The sequence below is a fragment of the Diplodia corticola genome (genome assembly GCF_001883845.1).
Source record: "Diplodia corticola strain CBS 112549 chromosome Unknown scaffold3, whole genome shotgun sequence".
Taxonomy (NCBI): Eukaryota; Fungi; Ascomycota; class Dothideomycetes; order Botryosphaeriales; family Botryosphaeriaceae; genus Diplodia; species Diplodia corticola.
Genome location: NW_017971482.1, coordinates 772,446 through 790,045, shown reverse-complemented (window position 1 = coordinate 790,045; position 17,600 = coordinate 772,446). Strand labels below are relative to the sequence as shown.

The 17,600-nt window shown below is 55.1% G+C and overlaps 7 protein-coding genes across 7 annotated transcripts; 2 read left to right on the top strand and 5 right to left on the bottom strand.

Annotated features, from left to right (window-relative positions):
• Positions 1–278: 278 nt before the first annotated feature.
• BKCO1_3000261 (hydrolase-hd superfamily protein) lies at positions 279–1,218 on the top strand (the record flags this gene model as incomplete). Its single annotated transcript, XM_020274165.1, has 3 exons — positions 279–318; positions 375–437; positions 557–1,218. 3 exons carry the CDS (start codon positions 279–281, stop codon positions 1,216–1,218), a joined length of 765 nt encoding a protein of 254 aa, XP_020134449.1.
• An 881-nt stretch (positions 1,219–2,099) lies between these two features.
• Positions 2,100–5,912, bottom strand: BKCO1_3000260 (smc n terminal domain-containing protein; the record flags this gene model as incomplete). Its single annotated transcript, XM_020274164.1, has 6 exons — positions 2,100–3,413; positions 3,464–3,913; positions 3,963–5,549; positions 5,613–5,733; positions 5,793–5,833; positions 5,886–5,912. 6 exons carry the CDS (start codon positions 5,910–5,912, stop codon positions 2,100–2,102), a joined length of 3,540 nt encoding a protein of 1,179 aa, XP_020134448.1.
• Positions 5,913–6,574: 662 nt separating this feature from the next.
• Positions 6,575–8,320, bottom strand: BKCO1_3000259 (dak phosphatase; the record flags this gene model as incomplete). The annotated part of the gene is made up of 3 exons (XM_020274162.1): positions 6,575–7,440; positions 7,505–7,797; positions 7,854–8,320. The coding sequence occupies 3 exons, from the start codon at positions 8,318–8,320 to the stop codon at positions 6,575–6,577; spliced, it is 1,626 nt and encodes a 541-aa protein (XP_020134621.1).
• Positions 8,321–8,936: 616 nt separating this feature from the next.
• BKCO1_3000258 (enoyl-hydratase) lies at positions 8,937–9,847 on the bottom strand (the record flags this gene model as incomplete). The annotated part of the gene is made up of 2 exons (XM_020274161.1): positions 8,937–9,532; positions 9,607–9,847. The coding sequence occupies 2 exons, from the start codon at positions 9,845–9,847 to the stop codon at positions 8,937–8,939; spliced, it is 837 nt and encodes a 278-aa protein (XP_020134622.1).
• Positions 9,848–11,711: 1,864 nt separating this feature from the next.
• On the bottom strand, positions 11,712–12,658 carry BKCO1_3000257 (nicotinamide n-methyltransferase; the record flags this gene model as incomplete). The annotated part of the gene is made up of 2 exons (XM_020274160.1): positions 11,712–12,532; positions 12,598–12,658. The coding sequence occupies 2 exons, from the start codon at positions 12,656–12,658 to the stop codon at positions 11,712–11,714; spliced, it is 882 nt and encodes a 293-aa protein (XP_020134625.1).
• A 478-nt stretch (positions 12,659–13,136) lies between these two features.
• On the top strand, positions 13,137–15,576 carry BKCO1_3000256 (long-chain acyl-synthetase; the record flags this gene model as incomplete). Its single annotated transcript, XM_020274159.1, has 7 exons — positions 13,137–13,582; positions 13,632–13,657; positions 13,709–14,107; positions 14,161–14,677; positions 14,727–15,054; positions 15,110–15,397; positions 15,484–15,576. 7 exons carry the CDS (start codon positions 13,137–13,139, stop codon positions 15,574–15,576), a joined length of 2,097 nt encoding a protein of 698 aa, XP_020134626.1.
• Positions 15,577–16,998: 1,422 nt separating this feature from the next.
• Positions 16,999–17,223, bottom strand: BKCO1_3000255 (uncharacterized protein; the record flags this gene model as incomplete). Its single annotated transcript, XM_020274158.1, has 1 exon — positions 16,999–17,223. One exon carries the CDS (start codon positions 17,221–17,223, stop codon positions 16,999–17,001), a length of 225 nt encoding a protein of 74 aa, XP_020134623.1.
• Positions 17,224–17,600: the final 377 nt, after the last annotated feature.

Here is a 17,600-nt window from a genome sequence, read left to right as displayed (position 1 = left end):
AGCTGCCTGTCTGTGCCTGAGCAGCGGGTAGGAGCAGCGGCCAATGACAGGGGCCCTGGCACTATGACGCTGGGACACCATCCCTGTCAAACCCTCCCGCCGCTTCTTTCACGCCCCCCCCAGGACATAGCAACAACCACTGCAAACTTCCGCCTGCAAACTTTCCTGTCGCTCTTGCCACCCTTAAAGCCACTCGCTTCTGCCTTCTACGAGCTGCAAATTGCATCTGCATCACTCTAGCACCAGCAACCCGTACTGCTGCCCCGCGATCCGCTACCATGGCTCCTCCCAATGCGCCAGAAACAAATGATTCTCCCAGTGAGCTTCACCGCTGCCGAACCACCTCGAGAGCCAGTCGCTAAACCTCACTCCAGAGCCTACCTCCGGCATAATCTCCGAGAAGGATGTCCCGAGCGCCAAATGGACCCCCGAATCCGGTATGTCGGTTGCGGTAAAGTCAACCGTGTAGGCACGCTCTACTTCGCCTCCCCAGCGCCCTTCTCCCCCAGCCCCAGAACAACCGCCTCGCTGACATGCACACCGCGAAACGAAACAGCCCTCGCCGAGCTTTCCTCGCCGCCCGTACCTGACACCGACTCGCCACTTCCCTTCTTCCACCTGCTGGAGCGCCTAAAGACCACCAAGCGCGAGGGCTGGCGCCGCTTCGGCATCCTGCACGGCGAGTCGATCTCGGACCACATGTACCGCATGTCCATACTCACCATGCTAGCGCCAGCGTCGCTCTCGGCGAAGCTCAACATCCCGCACTGCACCAAGATGGCGCTCGTGCACGACATGGCCGAGGCGCTGGTCGGCGACATCACGCCCGTGGACCCCATCTCGAAGGAGGAGAAGTCGCGCCGCGAGTCCGAGACCATGGACTACATATGCACGCGCCTGCTGGGCAAGTTCGGGGGCGGGCTCACCGGCGCCGACATCCGCGCCGTGTGGCAGGAGTACGAGGACAGCGAGACGCTCGAGGCCAAGTACGTGCACGACATCGACAAGATGGAGCTGCTGCTGCAGATGATGGAGTACGAGCGCGCCCAGGAAGGCCGTCTCGACGTCGGCGAGTTCACCTGGGTCGCCACCAAGATCGTCCTGCCTGAGATCCAGGCCTGGGCCGAGCTGGTCTTTGAGGAGCGGAAGCAGTTCTGGGCGAAGATTGGCAAGGAGCCCAGCTGGGGAGGCGACCGCAAGTCCGTGGCATCGGCATGACGGACAGACAGGATTACGTGAATGCTGGGAAAAAGCGGGGCGTTGGGTTGATATCACGACTTCATTGATTGAGCAGAGGAAGAATTCCTGTTTGCATATGGTCTCCTGGATGGTCGGCAAAAACACGTGACTGATGGGAACATTTTTTATGATCAGTCAGAGATGCCTATAGACTTTAATTGCATACATGTTCTACCAATTTAGTAATCTGTTGGCTACAAGTCTTACAGTCCGGCTCCACGCTTTCAGCACAGTTCATGGCCGCAGACCGTGCTGCAGACTTGCAAAAGAGCTGAGGGCAGCTCGACCTAGTGTCCGGATGCATATATGTTCAGTTACAGAACTCATGTCCACGTCGGGAAGTTTGCTTCGACTGCTTACGCAAGACGGCTTGGAAATGCCATAGTTACATCCGGATAGTTGCTTCCACTGCCCATATAAGAGGGCTCAGATTTTCTGCAACCCGCTTAGAAACGAGCTGCTTCACCGTAGGATGAGAAAAGCAAGCAATTCTGCGAATCCGAATCAAGTCACTTCATTGAGAAGTAGGTAGTCGCATATTGTAGCGGAGCAAACACCCACGAAAGACCAGTACATTCTACAGCACCGACTTAGTATATCTTAAGTTGTCTTAAGCGCCTTGAATTTTCCATACAATAACGAGGAACGCCTGGTATCACCATCAATCGACAGAAGACACCGCTAGACCCTAACAGTCTACCCAGTGAGAAACCCCCAAAGCGCCAACGCAGTCGCGGCCAGCCTTGTCACGGCCATGTTACCCTAAGTTCAATTTCCCAAACGCCATGCGAATCCGCACAAATGCCGCCAGCATCATTCAAGTCTTAATCATCTCGCCCTCCCAGCTTCTGTCGGCGCCCTTACTTCAAGTCCGCCGGCGTCAGCGCCTGCACAATACTGGTACCATCGCTGAACCTGGTCCGGAAGATACGGTTGGCGTTCTGGAACATCCCATCCTTCAACGAGACGACGATGAACTGGCTACCCTTGAACCTCGTCTTGATCAGTCGTCCAATATTCTGCGTGTGGCTCAGATCCAGCGCGGCGTCGACCTCGTCAAGGATGTACATCGGGGCGGGCTTGAACTGCAGGAGGGCCATGATGAGGGACAGGGCGACGAGCGAACGCTGACCACCCGACAACTCGGTCAGGCTCTGCTTCCACACCTTGCCCAGCGAGACCTTGACCTCGAGGCCGTCGGCGATCGTCTTGCCCTCGGGCGGGTCGAGCTTGGCGAACGAGCCAGGAAGCAGCTCGTTGAAGATGTTGCCGAAGTCGGAGTTGACCTTTTCCCACGTCCTCTGAAGCGCGTCGCGTTTGTATGCGTCGAGCGACTGAATGGTTTCTTCGATCTTGCGCTTGTCGCGGATGACGGTGCGCATCATGTTCTTTAGCGAGACCTCCTTCTTCTCGACGCTGTCGATCATGTTCATGACCTTCGGGTTGATCTTCTTCTTCATGCCTTCAAAGCGCTCCGTGAGGTTCTTCAATGTGGCTTTGCATTCCGACATGTTCTGGCCCTTGAAGTCATACGCCGTGCCGGGTCGGCCAAACTGCTCCTGCTCGTCGACGATCCAGTCATGATCCTGTTCCAGCGTCGACACAGCCTGCTTGGCGCCTTGAAGTTCCTTATCGAACTTCTCGATCTGGTGGCCAAGTTTTTGTAGCTCGAGGCTGTCCTCTGTGATCAACTTGGATTTGGAGCTTATGGCATCATCGAGGGCACGCAGCTCCTCATCGAACCCGGTGAGCTTCGCCTGCTCGTCCTCCAGCTGGGCGGCTGCCATCTCATGTGCGTCCTTTGCCGTCGCTTGCTCTCGAATAAGCCCATCAATCTCCTCTTGTTGCGCGGATAAGGTCGTGATGGAATCTTGCAACTGTTCCTGGGCAGCAGCAAGATCACTGCCACACTGCTCAGACTCGAGCATTGCGTCCCTCATCTCCTGCTGAAGGGGTTTGATGGAAGCATTGTTCTTGGTCAATGCCTTCTTGAGCTGATCAAGTGACTTTTGAAGCTCGGCGAGCTTGCTGTCCTTGTTTTTGCTGAACTCGTTCATGTCACGCTCGATGCGCTTGACTTCCTTGGATGCTTCATCATGTCGCACTTTCGCGTCAATGATGCCTTGCTTCAGTTGGGTGACTGTTAACTTCATCTCCTCGAGAGCTTGGATGATCTGAAGCGAATTAGTGGTAATTTCTAAGCCTTTTGGAGGAGTCTTCTTACCGAAGCCGACGAATTGCTACTGATCTGCTCCTCCGCAAGCTTGATTTCGTGTGTCTTCAGGTCAAGCTCTTGCTTGATCTTCTTGGCAGCGTCAAGCTTCTTCTTCTCCCTCGCCATAGTTGACGAGAGCGTAGCTAGAGCCTGTTCTTGAGCCTTGAGCTCCCTCGCAAGTTCATTCAACTTCTGAAGTGTGACGAGAACCCCACTAGTCTGAGGAGAGCTACCTCCGGAAAGCGTACCCGATGGATCATAGACATCACCTTCAAGAGTAACGCTCTTCATCCGGACCGAGGGATCGAAGGTGACACGCTTTGCCGTCTCAGCATCCTCGCAGACAAGCGTGGAGCCGAAGACGTACTCCATCGCTGCTGTAACCTCGTCGTCGTAGCCGATGAGGGATAGCGCAAGGTCAACCTTTCCGGGAGCAATCCGTTGAGCGGCGCCGATTTTCTGTAATTCAGTCAGAATATCTGCAAAAACCGAGTTCCAGGTTCTTTACCTGTGCTGATGCTTTGAAAGCAGAAATCTTGTTCAAAGGAATAATAGTGACGCGTTTCTTCAATCTGCCGTTTTGCAGAAGCTGAGTACCGGTCTCAGAAGTGTCAACGACGACATTGTACAGACGGCCACCTGCACAAATCTCCAAAGCGGTGCCGGCTCGGGTGTGCTCTTTCTCTAGAGAGAAGAGCTGAGCGACGAGACCCTTTACCCTGGACCTATCAAAGTTGGGTGAAGGGTCACTGTAGCTGAAGTCGATGTTGGCAACTTTTCGTTTCAGGGCCTCGGACTGTTCCCTGAGCTCGCGAATGCGTTGTTGCCGTTGTGCCTGTTCCTTGTACATGTCCTCCTCCTTACCGGGTTCAAAGCCCAGCTTGCCAAGGTCACCCTCAAGCTTTTGGGCTTGCTTTCGTAAGCCTTCCAGCTCGGTGAGGAGTCCCGAATTCTGCTCTTTGGCCTTTTTCGCTCGCGGCTCCGCCTCTTTGATCTGTTTCTCCAAGTGGGAAATTTTGAGTTTGGCCTGCTCCTGTTCGGTTTGCGCAGAACTTGCGCGATTTCGTGCGTCCTGAAGCTGACCCTGGTAACCGGTTTCCTGTCCTTCCTTGGATGCAACACCGGTTTGGAGAGTGGAGATGAGTTCTTCCTTCTTCTCAACTTCCTCAGTCTGCTTGGCCAGTTCTGCATGCGAGGTATTGTACTTCTGCTGTAGCTGCTCGTAAATCTTGCTTTTTTCTTTGAGCTGGGATTCGAGCTCCGCGACGGTTTTCTGAAGCTTCTTGCGTTTGTCCGTTTCTTCGGCCAAGCCGGATTTCTTCAAGTCAATGACAGTCGTCAATCGAACCACCTCGTGTGAATGCTTCTTGACTACCTCTTCCAAGCCCTGGAATTTGCCGCCCTTACGCAACTCCTTTTCTCTGTCGCCCTTGACCTTCTTGATGTCCTCTTTGAGCAGTTCGATCTCGTTTTTCATCCGTTCCACGGACTCTTCGAGGTCCTTTTCGCGCTGCTTCTTGCTCTCCAGATCTTCCACCGACTTGTCCAGCTTGCTTCGGTATTTGAGATAGTCGTGCGCCACGACCAGCCTCGTCAGCCGCTCGACATCGTTCTGGGTCTGTTGGAAATCGAGGAAGGCGCGCTTTTCGGCTCGGAGCTTTTCCAGCTTGGGGTCAATTTCTTCCTTCAGCAACTCGGAAATTTCCTGCAGCTTCATGTCCTTCTTCGCCATCGTCTTGAATGCCTTGTCCCTCCTGTCCTCGAACATGCGCGTGCCGGCGGCTTCCTCGATCATGGCCAGAATTTCGACAGCCTTCATATTCAGGACCTTAGTGATGCGGCCCTGCATAATCAGGAAGTTCGGGTTGTTGATGTTCAGCTGGACGGACTGGAAGAGGTTCTGGACGGTCTGCTGCTGGGCACGGTGACCGTTGATGAGGTACTTGCTGGTGCCGCCGAGGACAATCTGACGCGTCACGGATATCTGCGCGTACTCTTCAAACCCGATCGGGGATTTGCTTTTGTTCGAGTTGTCGAAGACTATGGTGACAGAAGCCTTCGTGACACCGGCTTGACCACGCTTGTAGATTAGGTCCTACATTTTCCACCAAATCAGCTGCTGCCGTACCCCAATTATGTATCCTCCAGCAGAGCGTACCTGCAGATTCTGCGCGCGGACGGTCGTCATGTTCGTGATACCGAGGACGAAGCATATTGAGTCAAGGATGTTTGATTTTCCGGAACCATTGAGACCGGTGATGGAATTGAAGCTCTCATCCCTGCGACCAGTGTCAGCGCGTTTGCGAGCAATGTCGGAAGACATGTTGGCGCAACTCACCATCCGGAGATGACAGTACGGACGGCGTACGACTTGAAGCCCTGCGTGCGGGGTCAGCGAGAGGGCAACGCGCGCATGGGGCGGCGCACGAACGTCTATGACTACCTCCACAATCCTCATGGCTGTGGCGGTACGTCGTCGTCGTCGTCGTCGGTGTCGGTCGGCGTTCGCGCACTCGCGTCAGACGTTGGTAAACACGCCGCGATAAACAGCTGGTTCCGCCGGCTGAACCTCGGGAGTTTGTCCCATTTGCGCGCTAGCTACGCGCTATTACCACCCGGCAGGTGCCCGATGCTCTCAGCTTCCCGTACACTCACCTTGGTATCCTTGTCCCAAACCGATTACTCCCCGCTCTGTTCTAGTTGTAGCTCAGCAGCAGTTCCTGTAGGATAGACAGACAGCCGGAACATCATGACTCTCAAGGGAGGCTGAGATCCGACTATACCGTACGACTGAAATACCACGAGGATGGTGTAGTGAAAAACAAAGGAAGTCAGATTCGAGCCTGAGCTAACGGCGGAGCTGCGTACAAATCTCTTGCTGTCGGGCTTAGAAGAAACAGTTCCCAGGAAAGTACGTGATACGACACAGGAATGTGCGTGGCTTCCCCACATACTAAGGCATCTGGAATGCTTACTCAGTTGACAGATAACGATGACCCATCGAAAGCACGTACTCTGGATGATCAAAACTCAGAAAACCTTCTCACCTACAGGGCCGTAGGAATGTCAACCGTTACTGAAGCAAATGACATGAATAAGAGACCACGACCCAAACACCACCTAACTCGACGTCCTCTTCACCCCGCACAACCCCTCCAACAGCACGAACAACCCATACGCCCCCGGATCCGGCACGCCCCTCGTCGCGCTCTCATCCAAATACGTGCTCCTCCCCAGCCTCGCCTCCATCTCCTTCGTCTCCTCCACGCCGCTCTCCGCGGCCCTCAGCGCCTCCTCCGCCCCACCCCCACCCGCCAGCGTCTCGACAAACGGAATCAGCGCATCCAAGCACGTCCGATCCCCCCTCCGCGCCCTCGTGTACCGCATCAGCTGCTCCAGCGCCCCCTCCAACGCCCGCGGCACATCGTCGTCGCCGTCGTTATCGTCAGCCGCCAGCGCGCTGCCGAACGCCGACAGGAAAATGCAATACAGCGCCCCGCTGGTCCCGCCCATGGTGACTTCGAGGTCGTCGACCAGCGCCGCCAGCACGCGCGGCAGGCTGCGGCTGGAGAGATCGACGACGCCGGCGCCACCGTCGTCGTCGTCGTTGTCGATGAAGGAAAGCACCTTCTGCGCGCCGTCGCGCAGCGTCAGGCCGCAGTCGCCGTCGCCGACGATCGTGTCGTAGTGCGTGATGGTCGGCTCGGCGGCGATGAGGGCGGCGCAGCCGAGGGCGACGCGCGAGCGGACGAGGGCGTCGGGGAGCGCGGGTGCTGTTGTGGTGGTGGTGGCGGCGGCGGTGTGGGCGGGCTTGGCCGCGGTGCTGGTGGGACTGGAGGGTGCGGAAAGCGGGTTTGGTGGCTTGGATTGGGCGGAGAGGAAGCGGGTGGGTATGGCGCAGACTGAGATGGCCCAGCCGCGTGCTGAAAGGGGGTCGGGGGCGATGAGGGGGGAGGATGAGAGTCGGTAGGGGGTGCTTTGGGCGTCTGACTGCTTCGTAAGCTATGCTCTTGTGTTGAAGCTGCTAAAGACTGGATTAGTTGAACGAACCAAGGTAATTCGATATTTCGTACGCGACGATGTAATTCTCCAACTGCGACAGGCCGTTGATGTCGGAGTAGTGGACTGAGTACGTCACTGAGCCTGTTTGCGAAGCTTGTGATCGGAGAACGTGTGTGAGGTCTTTCTCGAGTGCCTTGGTAGCTGTTTCGAACTCTTCGCGTCCTACTTCGTGCACGATCGAAGCATTCTCTCCCTGTTTTGCTGGGTGGAACTCAGACTTCGTTGTGGCAGCCGTCTTCATGAACAATTTCAGGAGCTCGGCCGTCTGATGGATAGATGTCCTATTCGCACAGTGAGTAGAGATTCGCGGCAGCAAAAGAAGAGACAGGCTATAGACCTCGCGGCTTCGGTCGCATGCTCAAGCAGACTCAGCAGATGATCAAACTCCAGCTCTCCATCCGTCACAACTTCGACAACATCGTTGTCCGGCCCAGTCACTCGTCGTTCTCTCCCAGCGCGCAGCACAGCAAGCCCCTGTCCAACATTGATGCCGTTCCGCTCCAGTGCATGCCGGATATCTTGTGCTGTAAGTATACCAGCGCCAGATGTCTCAGTGACAATTGCGGTAATGTGAGAATCCGACAGAAACTTGCTGGAGAAGTTCCCAGAACGTCCAATCGCTGCGATCTGAATGTGCGGACTGTTGCTTAGAGCACGATTCAGGAGGATGGTCTGGCCCTTGCTGGTAGTGACTGGGACAACAGAAGGCCGGAGAAGAGGGAACAGTGTCGTCCAGCGTTGTGGGTTGGTGAGATCGAGGGTCTCAGGCGACCAGGGGATTGTTTGCTCGACGACAACCGACATTGCGCAGTTGTGTCACGGCTCGGAACAGCAAAAACTGAGTATGAGTAAATTTGGGAGGGATGGGGAGGAAGAATGTGAATGACAAAATTCGAAGTGCAGGAGAGCTGGAATGAACTTCAGTATTACCTACGTACTGTCGAACAAACGCCGCCATCTTACGCAACAGAGGGTCATAGGCTTATATGCGGGGTCAATCGCTGCAGCGGGATGCGGGCAGTCTGGAGGAGGGGAGAGGAGCTGGAGCTCTCGAAAATGGAAATACCGTCGGATTGCCTATTTGGGACACTTCGTGCGCGAGGTTTAGTAGTCTTTAATCCCGTAAGAGGCTCAGTGTCGTTCTGTAAGAGGTAATCCCAAACGCCATGGCTTCGTACGACGGGGCTGCTGGCTCAGACAGTTCTTGTGATCACTCATGGCAGGCCATAGCACGGGCGCGTACATATGCACTTCCGGGATGTCATACGTCATCGAATCCTGCTGTGACTACATGCCTATGCAGCCAAAGTACGCATTGTATGCACCTCTTTGACAGTATTTGTAAATCTCATGATATTGGCTAATGGATCTCAATTTCAGCCCGTTCTCTTCTTATACTTTTCAATAACAGTTCCGTGCCTCACAGCTTGGGGGCCTTCCACTCTGGCTTTCTCTTCTCCACAAACGCCCTCACACCCTCCTTCATGTTCTCACCACCCAGCAGTCTCGGATACCAACTCTCCCCCCAAATCCTCGTCGCATCCTCCGCGCCCAAGCCATCCCACCCAATCTTCACGCCCTCCCTAGTCACAATCACCGCATCCGGGCTATTTCCCACAATCATCTCCGCCAGCCGCACCGCCTCCTTCACAACCTCCCCCTCCCCCTCCCCTACGACATTGTTCACCAGCCCCCACTCCCTCGCCTCCTGCGCGGACACGGTGCGTCCCGTCAGCGACATCTCCATGGCGCGCTGCTTCCCGACCGTGCGCACGAGGCGGGGCAGCGCGCCGGCCAGCGCGACGACGCCACGTTTGACTTCGGGCAGGGCGAGCGTCGCCGAGGGCGCCGCGACGACGATGTCCGCGTTGATGACCATCTCGCACCCGCCGCCGTACGCCAGCCCGTTGAGGGCCGCGATGACGGGCTTCAGCCCCGAGCGCCGCGACAGCGCGCCAAAGCCTGAGGCGCTGGGTTGCTGGCGTGGCGTGTTGGATGAGTTGGATTGGTTCCATTCTGTAGTGCGGAGGGCGGCGGTTAGCTCTGGGAATGTGGGAAGGGAGGGCGGAGCGCGCGTGTGCTATGCGTACCTTTGAGGTCTGCGCCCGCGCAGAAGGCGCGCCCGGCGCCGGTGATGATGCCGACACGAAGGGCGGGCTCGCGGTCTAGCCAGGTCCAGACTTCGTCGAGCTCGGCGTGACCGGCCGTGTTGATGCAGTTGAGCTCCTTGGGCCGGTTGAGGGTGACGAGTAAGACATAGGGGGCTGGGAACGAGAGGATGCAGTATTGCGTCTTTGGTGGGGGTGTGCTGAAGCTTGGTGTGGAAGCCATTGTGGGGATCAATTGGGGTGTATCCGAGAGACGAAGGCTCAGCTAACGAGGAAACGGGAGACAAAAGCTCTGAGTTTCGGCAGAGGCATCGTGTTCGATTGGGTGCGACAGCGGGCGATGCGCATCAGCCGGCGGGGAAGCGTGGAGCTGTACCTGGGGCCGAGGTCTTTTCCCCACACGATTATTCGTCCCCGAAATCCGGTCCGGCAACCACTTTTGCAACCACTACTCCTTTCTCTTTCTTGTCTTACTACTGATGACATCACAGATTCTCATTTAGGATCATGGCAGGCCGAGAGCTCGACCCGTAAGCTAATTACTGATGGGTTTGTCCATCTTTATATCGACTGGAAAGTTTCTTTTGCGGACCTGGAAAAGCCATTTTCCCCATAAAAACCTGCCTGAGCAAGACCGCCTTCCCTCTTTACTGAGGGTGCGCATATAAGTCAAAAAGTCTGGTTAATGATTCGGCACGCGGTGACCCCACGCGAGAACCTTAAGGTGTCTCAGCGCAAGGCTAGTATTCATATATCTAAGGTATTCAGAGTTTCCTCATAGATCTTCCGTTAGTGAGATCCGTGGTGCAGAGACAGGACACCGGAGCGTGTAGTAGCTTACCGTCATAGTCGGTTCTTACTAGTCACGCAAGACCCAAAAGCTACAGATACTAGATTCCATTCGTTATAATAAGTATCAGTGGGCAATTGCCATCAAAATCGCAAGTGGCCTGTATTAAAGTAGGCAGCCAAATGAATTTTCATTATCGTATATAATTAAGTACTATTACCATTAATGTGGTCCTTAGGCGTTACAATATTGCTCGACCGATAAATGCATATACAATAAGCCCTTTAACGCATGAAGCCGCACTTACCTACCAGTCGGAAGCAGACCACTATGATGTGTCTGATCAATAATGCAGTAGGTCTACCAGTCCCGTTCATCCATGCAAACCTACTTTCCCGAGTAAATACCGACGCTGTTCTTGCGTGATGGACCTGCTGATACCATGTACTCGCTATCAAACCTAGCAAAGGCCAATATCAGACAGGTTCGCTCGGTATTGCCGTACGATGGAATTAAATTCTGGATATGAATGTCCTTTTCGATTTATCAAGCATTTCAGTTCGTGTTGATGATCTAATTTCACCACCATAATTTCTCCCTCTCTGCGATGTCGTATGCTCAGTTGCTAAATTCGAGATGCGATAACGAAGACTGAGTCTTGACATTTTGGTTGCGGTCGCAGTAGCGAGCAGGTCTATTCGGTTGGCTGGTCGCAGTATCATGAGATTGCTTTGCTGTCAGTGGGCCTGCTGTCCCGCGACAGGGCGAAAATGGCTCAAATCTGTCTCGCTTGAAGACGCTTATTGCGGAACTGTAATAAGAAGCGAAATGGCCCATCGCTAAATGGATCCACAGACAGACTATAGGAGCGGGTATGCCTTAGATTGTTATAAGCATTCGGCACGGAGGGCCTAGGTAGATAGGGCAGTTGGATGTGGGCGAAGACGGCCAAGCATTTCCTGTTGTGTGATCGCCGGCGCTCACATCGCGTGCTCTTCGCATCATATGCGCATTTAGCGATCAAGTGATCCACATCGGTCCCTGATGATCTTCACCCAAAGGCGTTTGATGAATATTTTCGAGTACGAATTTCCAGAATTTCGTTGTTTCTCCTTTTCTCACATGAGATGCGTTTCGCACGGCTCGGCAGCAATCCTACCAACATATCGGCCGTAGTAAAATCGGTCGGTAGAGGGCGCCGGAGTCCGAGCCTCCGCCGGCCCCTTGCGCGGCGCAGCAATATCAAGGTTGGAAGCCGAAAAAGGAAACTTCAGTGCGATGAGTGGCGAGCATGCCGCTACCGCAGAACACCGATGTGCACCATGAAGCCCGAATCTTCCTGCAAGCCATCGGGCAAATGCTCGTCTGACAGCTTCCATACCCGAAACCGCTCGTGGAAAGAGATCAGCCACTGCTCGAAGACCTCATACGTTCTCCTCTGCTGTGCAATGATGCAGAAGGTAGGGCGGTTGTCTTTCGCACGTAAGGCGCATATGTCCGCGCAGGTATTGTTGAAAGGCTCGATTAGGGCCTCGTTGTAGATGCAGTCGCAGGCGATGACGGCGTCGACTCCGACATCATCTGATGCATCAGGCTGCTGTTTTAGTTGTTGGGGAAGAGCGGCCACCGAATCACGCTCCCAGTCTAACGTCAGCGTCTCGATGTTGCCAGCCGAGGCCCCCTCTGCCCTGGCGCGTAACTTCTGAGGCTTTGCGCGGCGTGCGGACGGTAGGGTGGTATTCTGGGCGATGTTTTGTTTCAGCAGTCTTAACACGTAGTCCTGATCGGTGGCTACGTATCTGCCTATGCGCGGTGCTAGGACCAATGGAACGATGCCAGCCACGCCGCAGCCCAGCTCCAGAACGGTCGAGTGCGGGGTGAGGGCGTGGCTTCTGAACAGGATGTTGGCGTCTGACGCCAACCATTCGGCAAAGAGCGGCGTGACTTTCCACACGACGGCGCCGGTGCTGCCCAGTGCGCGGTTGGAGGTGAGCAGGCTGGGGGACTGCGCGATGGTCAGGTCGCGGCCGGCAACGGTCACATCCAACGACGCGGATTTGGGGTCGAGAATGCCAAGCTCGTGCGAGGGCACTGGCTGCGAGAAGACCAGAAAGGCGTCTGCCAAACGGGGGGTTTAGCGGACGAGTTGCTGTGGTGGGCGTCACGTCTGGCGCGCGAATCACCTTCTTCTGGATCGACCACCTCGTCAGGCAGGGCACACAACAACGCGTTCAGCGCGTCCATGGCTTGGGCCCGGGGCCCCGGGAAAATGGCGACGCGCCCAGCAATTCCCGCGTGCGCCAGGTTCCTGCGGCTGCCTTGGCCGGGGCGGTGTCCTGCGACGGCGGCTGCGGGCGGATGCTAACAGGGTCAGGCGGGCGCAGCCTGTTATCTGGTCGCGCAGCAGGTGCAGGTTGTCGATGGTGGGAATTTTGTTGAGCGCAGGCCACCTGGCAGGGTCTGGCGGGCCAGGATTCGTTCGTGGCTGGTAGCTCCTGGCGACGGCCCGCTAGACGTCACTCCGGCTCCCGCGCCTTCATCCTGAACCTGGCCCGCAAGCTCCTTCCCAAACACACTTCTCCCTCTCCATCTCTCTCTCTCTCTCTGCTGCACCGCTCGCCCTCATCCACCGCGAGCTCCCGCGCCCCACCCAGCGCCCCTTTCCCGCCGACTCTTCGTCACCAGCCTTTGAGCGCGAACGAGCTCTGCACTCCCGCCCATCATGCCGCAAAACTACAAGACCATGGTGCCGCAGCCGCGGCCCTACAAGAAGGGACCGTTCACTGTCGAGGCCCCCGGCTACGAGGCAGTCGAGGGCGAGACCATCCCGCGTCGCAATTACCGCACCAAGGATGCCCTGAAGATGCGCCCCCATGACGACATCGCCACCATTTTCGACATCCTCAAGTATGCGTCGGCCAAGTTCGGCAACGCGAAGGCGCTCGGTCACCGCAAGCTCGTCCAGGAACACACCGAGACCAAAAAGATCAAGAAGATGGTCGATGGCAAGGAGGAGCAGGTCGACAAGAAGTGGACTTACTTCGAGCTGAGCCCCTACGAGTACATGAGCTTCGTCGAGTTTGAGAAGCTCGCGATAGACCTTGGCGCCGGATTCCGCGCAATCGGACTCACCTCTCCCGACCGTGTGCACATCTTTGCTTCCACCAGGTAGGCTCCGTTTCCCCTAATCGTCTGACCGGCGCTGACCTCGTCGAAGCCCTCAATGGCTCGCAATAGCACATGGTAGGTCACATGCTCGCAACCGCCGGTTGGGAAAGCGCTAACCATTTCTAGGTGCCGGTTCGCAATCGATGCCCATCGTCACCGCCTACGACACGCTCGGGGAGGAGGGTCTCAGGCATTCCCTCGAGCAAACCAACGCGAAGGCCATCTTCCTCGACCCCCAGCTCCTCACCAAGCTCATCAAGCCGCTGCAGACTGCTAAGGACATTCAGCATGTCATTTACAATGACGTGGACAAGGAGGTCAAGCAGTCGGACATTGAGAAGCTAAAGGGCGAGCACCCTCACCTCACAATTAGAGCCTTTAGCGAGCTCAGGAAACTGGGAGCGGATTCGCCAATTGACCCTACGCCACCGAGCCCTGAGGACCTGTGCTGCATCATGTATACCAGTGGCTCTACCGGCACACCGAAGGGAGTTCTGCTGAAGCACAGGAACGTGGTTGCAGCAAGTAAGGAACAACGGTAGACTTTGAGCATGAGGAAAAAAACTGACAAAGTACAGTTACCGGTGTTGACGTTATCGTTGGTCCCTACATTGGCCCTGGCGACGGCCTGCTTACCTACCTCCCTCTCGCGCACATTCTGGAGTTCGTCTTTGAGAACGCGGTCCTCTTCTGGGGTGGCACCATGGGTTACGGTAACCCCCGCACTCTCTCGGATGTGTCTGTGCGCAACTGCAAGGGTGATATTCGCGAATTCAAGCCTACCATTCTCGTCGGTGTGCCCGCTGTTTGGGAGTCCGTGAAGAAGGGTATCATGGGCAAGGTTAACAATGGCAACTTCGTTGTGAAGAACCTGTTCTGGGGAGCATTGGCTGCCAAGAACTTCTTGATGAGCACTGGTCTTCCCGGCGCGGGTCTCCTGGACGCACTGGTCTTCAACAAGATCAAGGATGCTACTGGTGGCAGGCTGAGGATTACCATGAACGGTGGCGGTCCGATCGCGAGGGACACGCAACACTTCATTTCCATGGCCATCACGCCCATGATCAGCGGATACGGCTTGACTGAAACTGCTGCGTAAGCCAACTCAATTTATTCCGACGTGATCATCGCTGACAGGAAACAGTATGGGAGCGCTCATGGATCCTCTGGCGTATACTGATTCGGCGCTGGGCGAAATCCCCGGCTGCATTGAAGTCAAGTTGGTGGATTTCGCGGATGCCGGTTACTTCGCCAAGAACGTCCCGCCGCAGGGTGAGATCTGGATCCGTGGTGGTGGTGTCACGGAGGGCTACCTCGACCTGGAGTCGGAGACGAAGGAGAACTTCACTGAGGATGGCTGGTTCAAGACTGGTGACATTGGCGAGTTTGACGCAAAGGGTCAGCTCCGCATCATTGACCGCAAGAAGAACCTCGTCAAGACTCTGGCAGGAGAGTACATTGCACTTGAGAAGGTACAGTTAAGCTCTGATCCCGTTTGAATGATGCAGAGCCGCTCACATCCAACAGCTCGAGTCCATCTACCGCTCCGTTCCCGTTGTCGCCAACATCTGTATCTACGCCGCCCAGGACAAGCACAAGCCCATTGCCATCATCGTTCCCGCCGAGCCCGCTCTCAAGAAGCTTGCGGGGGATCTCGGTCTGAAGGGCGAGCACCTGGAGGAGCTTGTCCACGACCCCAAAATCAACAGCAATGTGCTCAAGCAGCTACAGGATGCTGGTCGCAAGGGCGGTCTCGCTTCGTTTGAGATTCTCGACGGTGTAGTCCTCGCGGATGAGGAGTGGAACCCGCAAAATGTAAGTTTTCAACTGGTTGTTTATTTGTTTCTTATGCTGTTGTCTGGGAGAAAACGGACCGATTACTGACGTCATGGCTGCACCAGGGTCTCACTACCGCCGCCCAGAAGCTGAACCGCAAGGGCATTTTGGATAAGTATAAGAAGGAGGTCGACAAGGCTTACTCCAGCAGTGGCTAGAGCGAGGGTTGTAGGTGAGGTTCGGAGGAACCGTCGCGTAAAGTGGAGCTTGGGTCGGATCGGGATTAGACTGGGTTAGCGGAGGGAGGTGCATTTAATTCCCATTTTGCTTCTGTTCACTCTATGATGTTTACTTGCTTGCTCTCTTCTTGCGGTGGATGTTCGAACTCTCAAATTCCCCCCTTTTCTATTTATGTGCAGAGGCGAACGACAGAAGCATTTCCTAGCTCAGTTGTTCGAGCAGTGTGAAGGGGATGGTTTGAGGAAGCCCTTCTTTTCTAGCTTTTCACGTGTCATTTTGGAAGCAACTACTTGTAAGTGCTACTATGTACGCGTAGTTTACTCGTCGAAAATACGTTATTCCACGGCAAATATCAATACACGGAGTGGTCCAACCCTTCAAAATGAACTTGAGTTGCACTAATATGTTGGGAAGTCTACCTGTTCATCGCTTGTATTAAGAAAGGGCTACTTACGACGGATTTATATATATTTCCGACTCAAACTGTCCTGAATACAGACGAAGCTTCAGGATGTTAGAATTGACTGACTAGCCAGGTAAGGGTGAATGGCCAGTGTTGGTTGGGAGCCATTGTCTGTAAAAACGACCTATTGATCCCGACGCAAAAGTAGGTTTAGGTAGCCTGCCTTCATACATAGATGAAGCAAATATGCCGACTTAAAAGTAAGTTTAGACAATCTTTCTTCATAGGGTGGAAGTAAATATCTGGACGCAAATATAGGGTTTAACGAGCTTCCTTTGTGAGTAGTAGAAGAAGCAGCTGTTGGAACGTAAGTGCAGATTTAGACAAATTTCCGAACGTGTAGTTGAAGGATATATCCTGACGTAAACGTTGGTTTGGATGGCTTTTCTTCATGAGCAGCTGGAGCAGACATCCAGACATAGGATTCCACTACACACGCGAGGAAGATGTGATTAGATGAAGGAATGCATTTGGCGAGCAAATTGCCAAAAGGAGATCTATCTCGACCAGTACAGGACGCCCAGTATTATACGATCCATTGGCGCGAGTCGATGGTCGGCCAGGACGGTTCAATGGGGTATATCAGTACAAAAAGGACGAAGAGAACCGGGTATTCTGAACTTGGTTTAGCAAAGCACGAATGACACTTCTATGGGAGCTAGGGCTTACATATGATTACTTCTCCCATAGTTTGAAAGAAGTCGACGAAATCTCTCAAAGCGTCCACCAGCCCAGCCCACATTGGCACGTCGGCCCGCCACTTCGGCCCTGTATACGGAAGAATACGAGAGAACCAGCTCCCGAGACGTCGAAGGGCGGGTAAGGTTGAGAGATAAACATAGTGCGGAAAAAGCGCGTCCGTCTCAAGGGCTTTGCGTTGTGGCTACTCGGATCCTGTCACGGGTGGCAGGTTGGCTTCTTTCGCCTACGATGTCGACTAGTTGCACTTGGTCGCGCTCTCGAAGCGCTTGGTTGTCGACGAGGCCGAGGATGGCGGGGCCGGGGTGAGATTGGCTCGCTTTGGTTTCTTCTCCCTCTTTATATCCTCGAGGAGGTCGTCCGAGTCGCCGTCGTTGAAGACGGAAAAGGTCTCCTTGGGCTGACTCAACTTGTCTTTGGGCATGGTAGCGGCAGAGGATTTGATGACGTGGATGGACGGCATTGAGCAGAGGGCTTGGGTGGTGGTTGGGCGGGACAGAGGCGGGAGGTAGAGTTTATATTTCAAGCTCGGGCGCGGGGTTCGGGACCGAGCAAAGAGCAACGGGCAGCAGAGCGCGAGAGGGAGAAGTCAGAGGAGGGGAAGAGGAAACGTGGTTGCAAGGCAAGGGGATCAGAGATCGCTGTGCCAATAAATTCCGCATTTCGACAAGCTCTGCCATTTTTATCGCGCATGCGTCGGCCGGGGCTCCGAGTCTCCCCTGACTAAAAAGAATTATGGGTTTGTGATGTGAATCACGAGGAGGGAGGCAGTGAAGGCGGCATGGCGCCATTGGCGGGCGGCTGACCCCCCTCTTCTGTCACACGGCAGCGCGGAGGCTT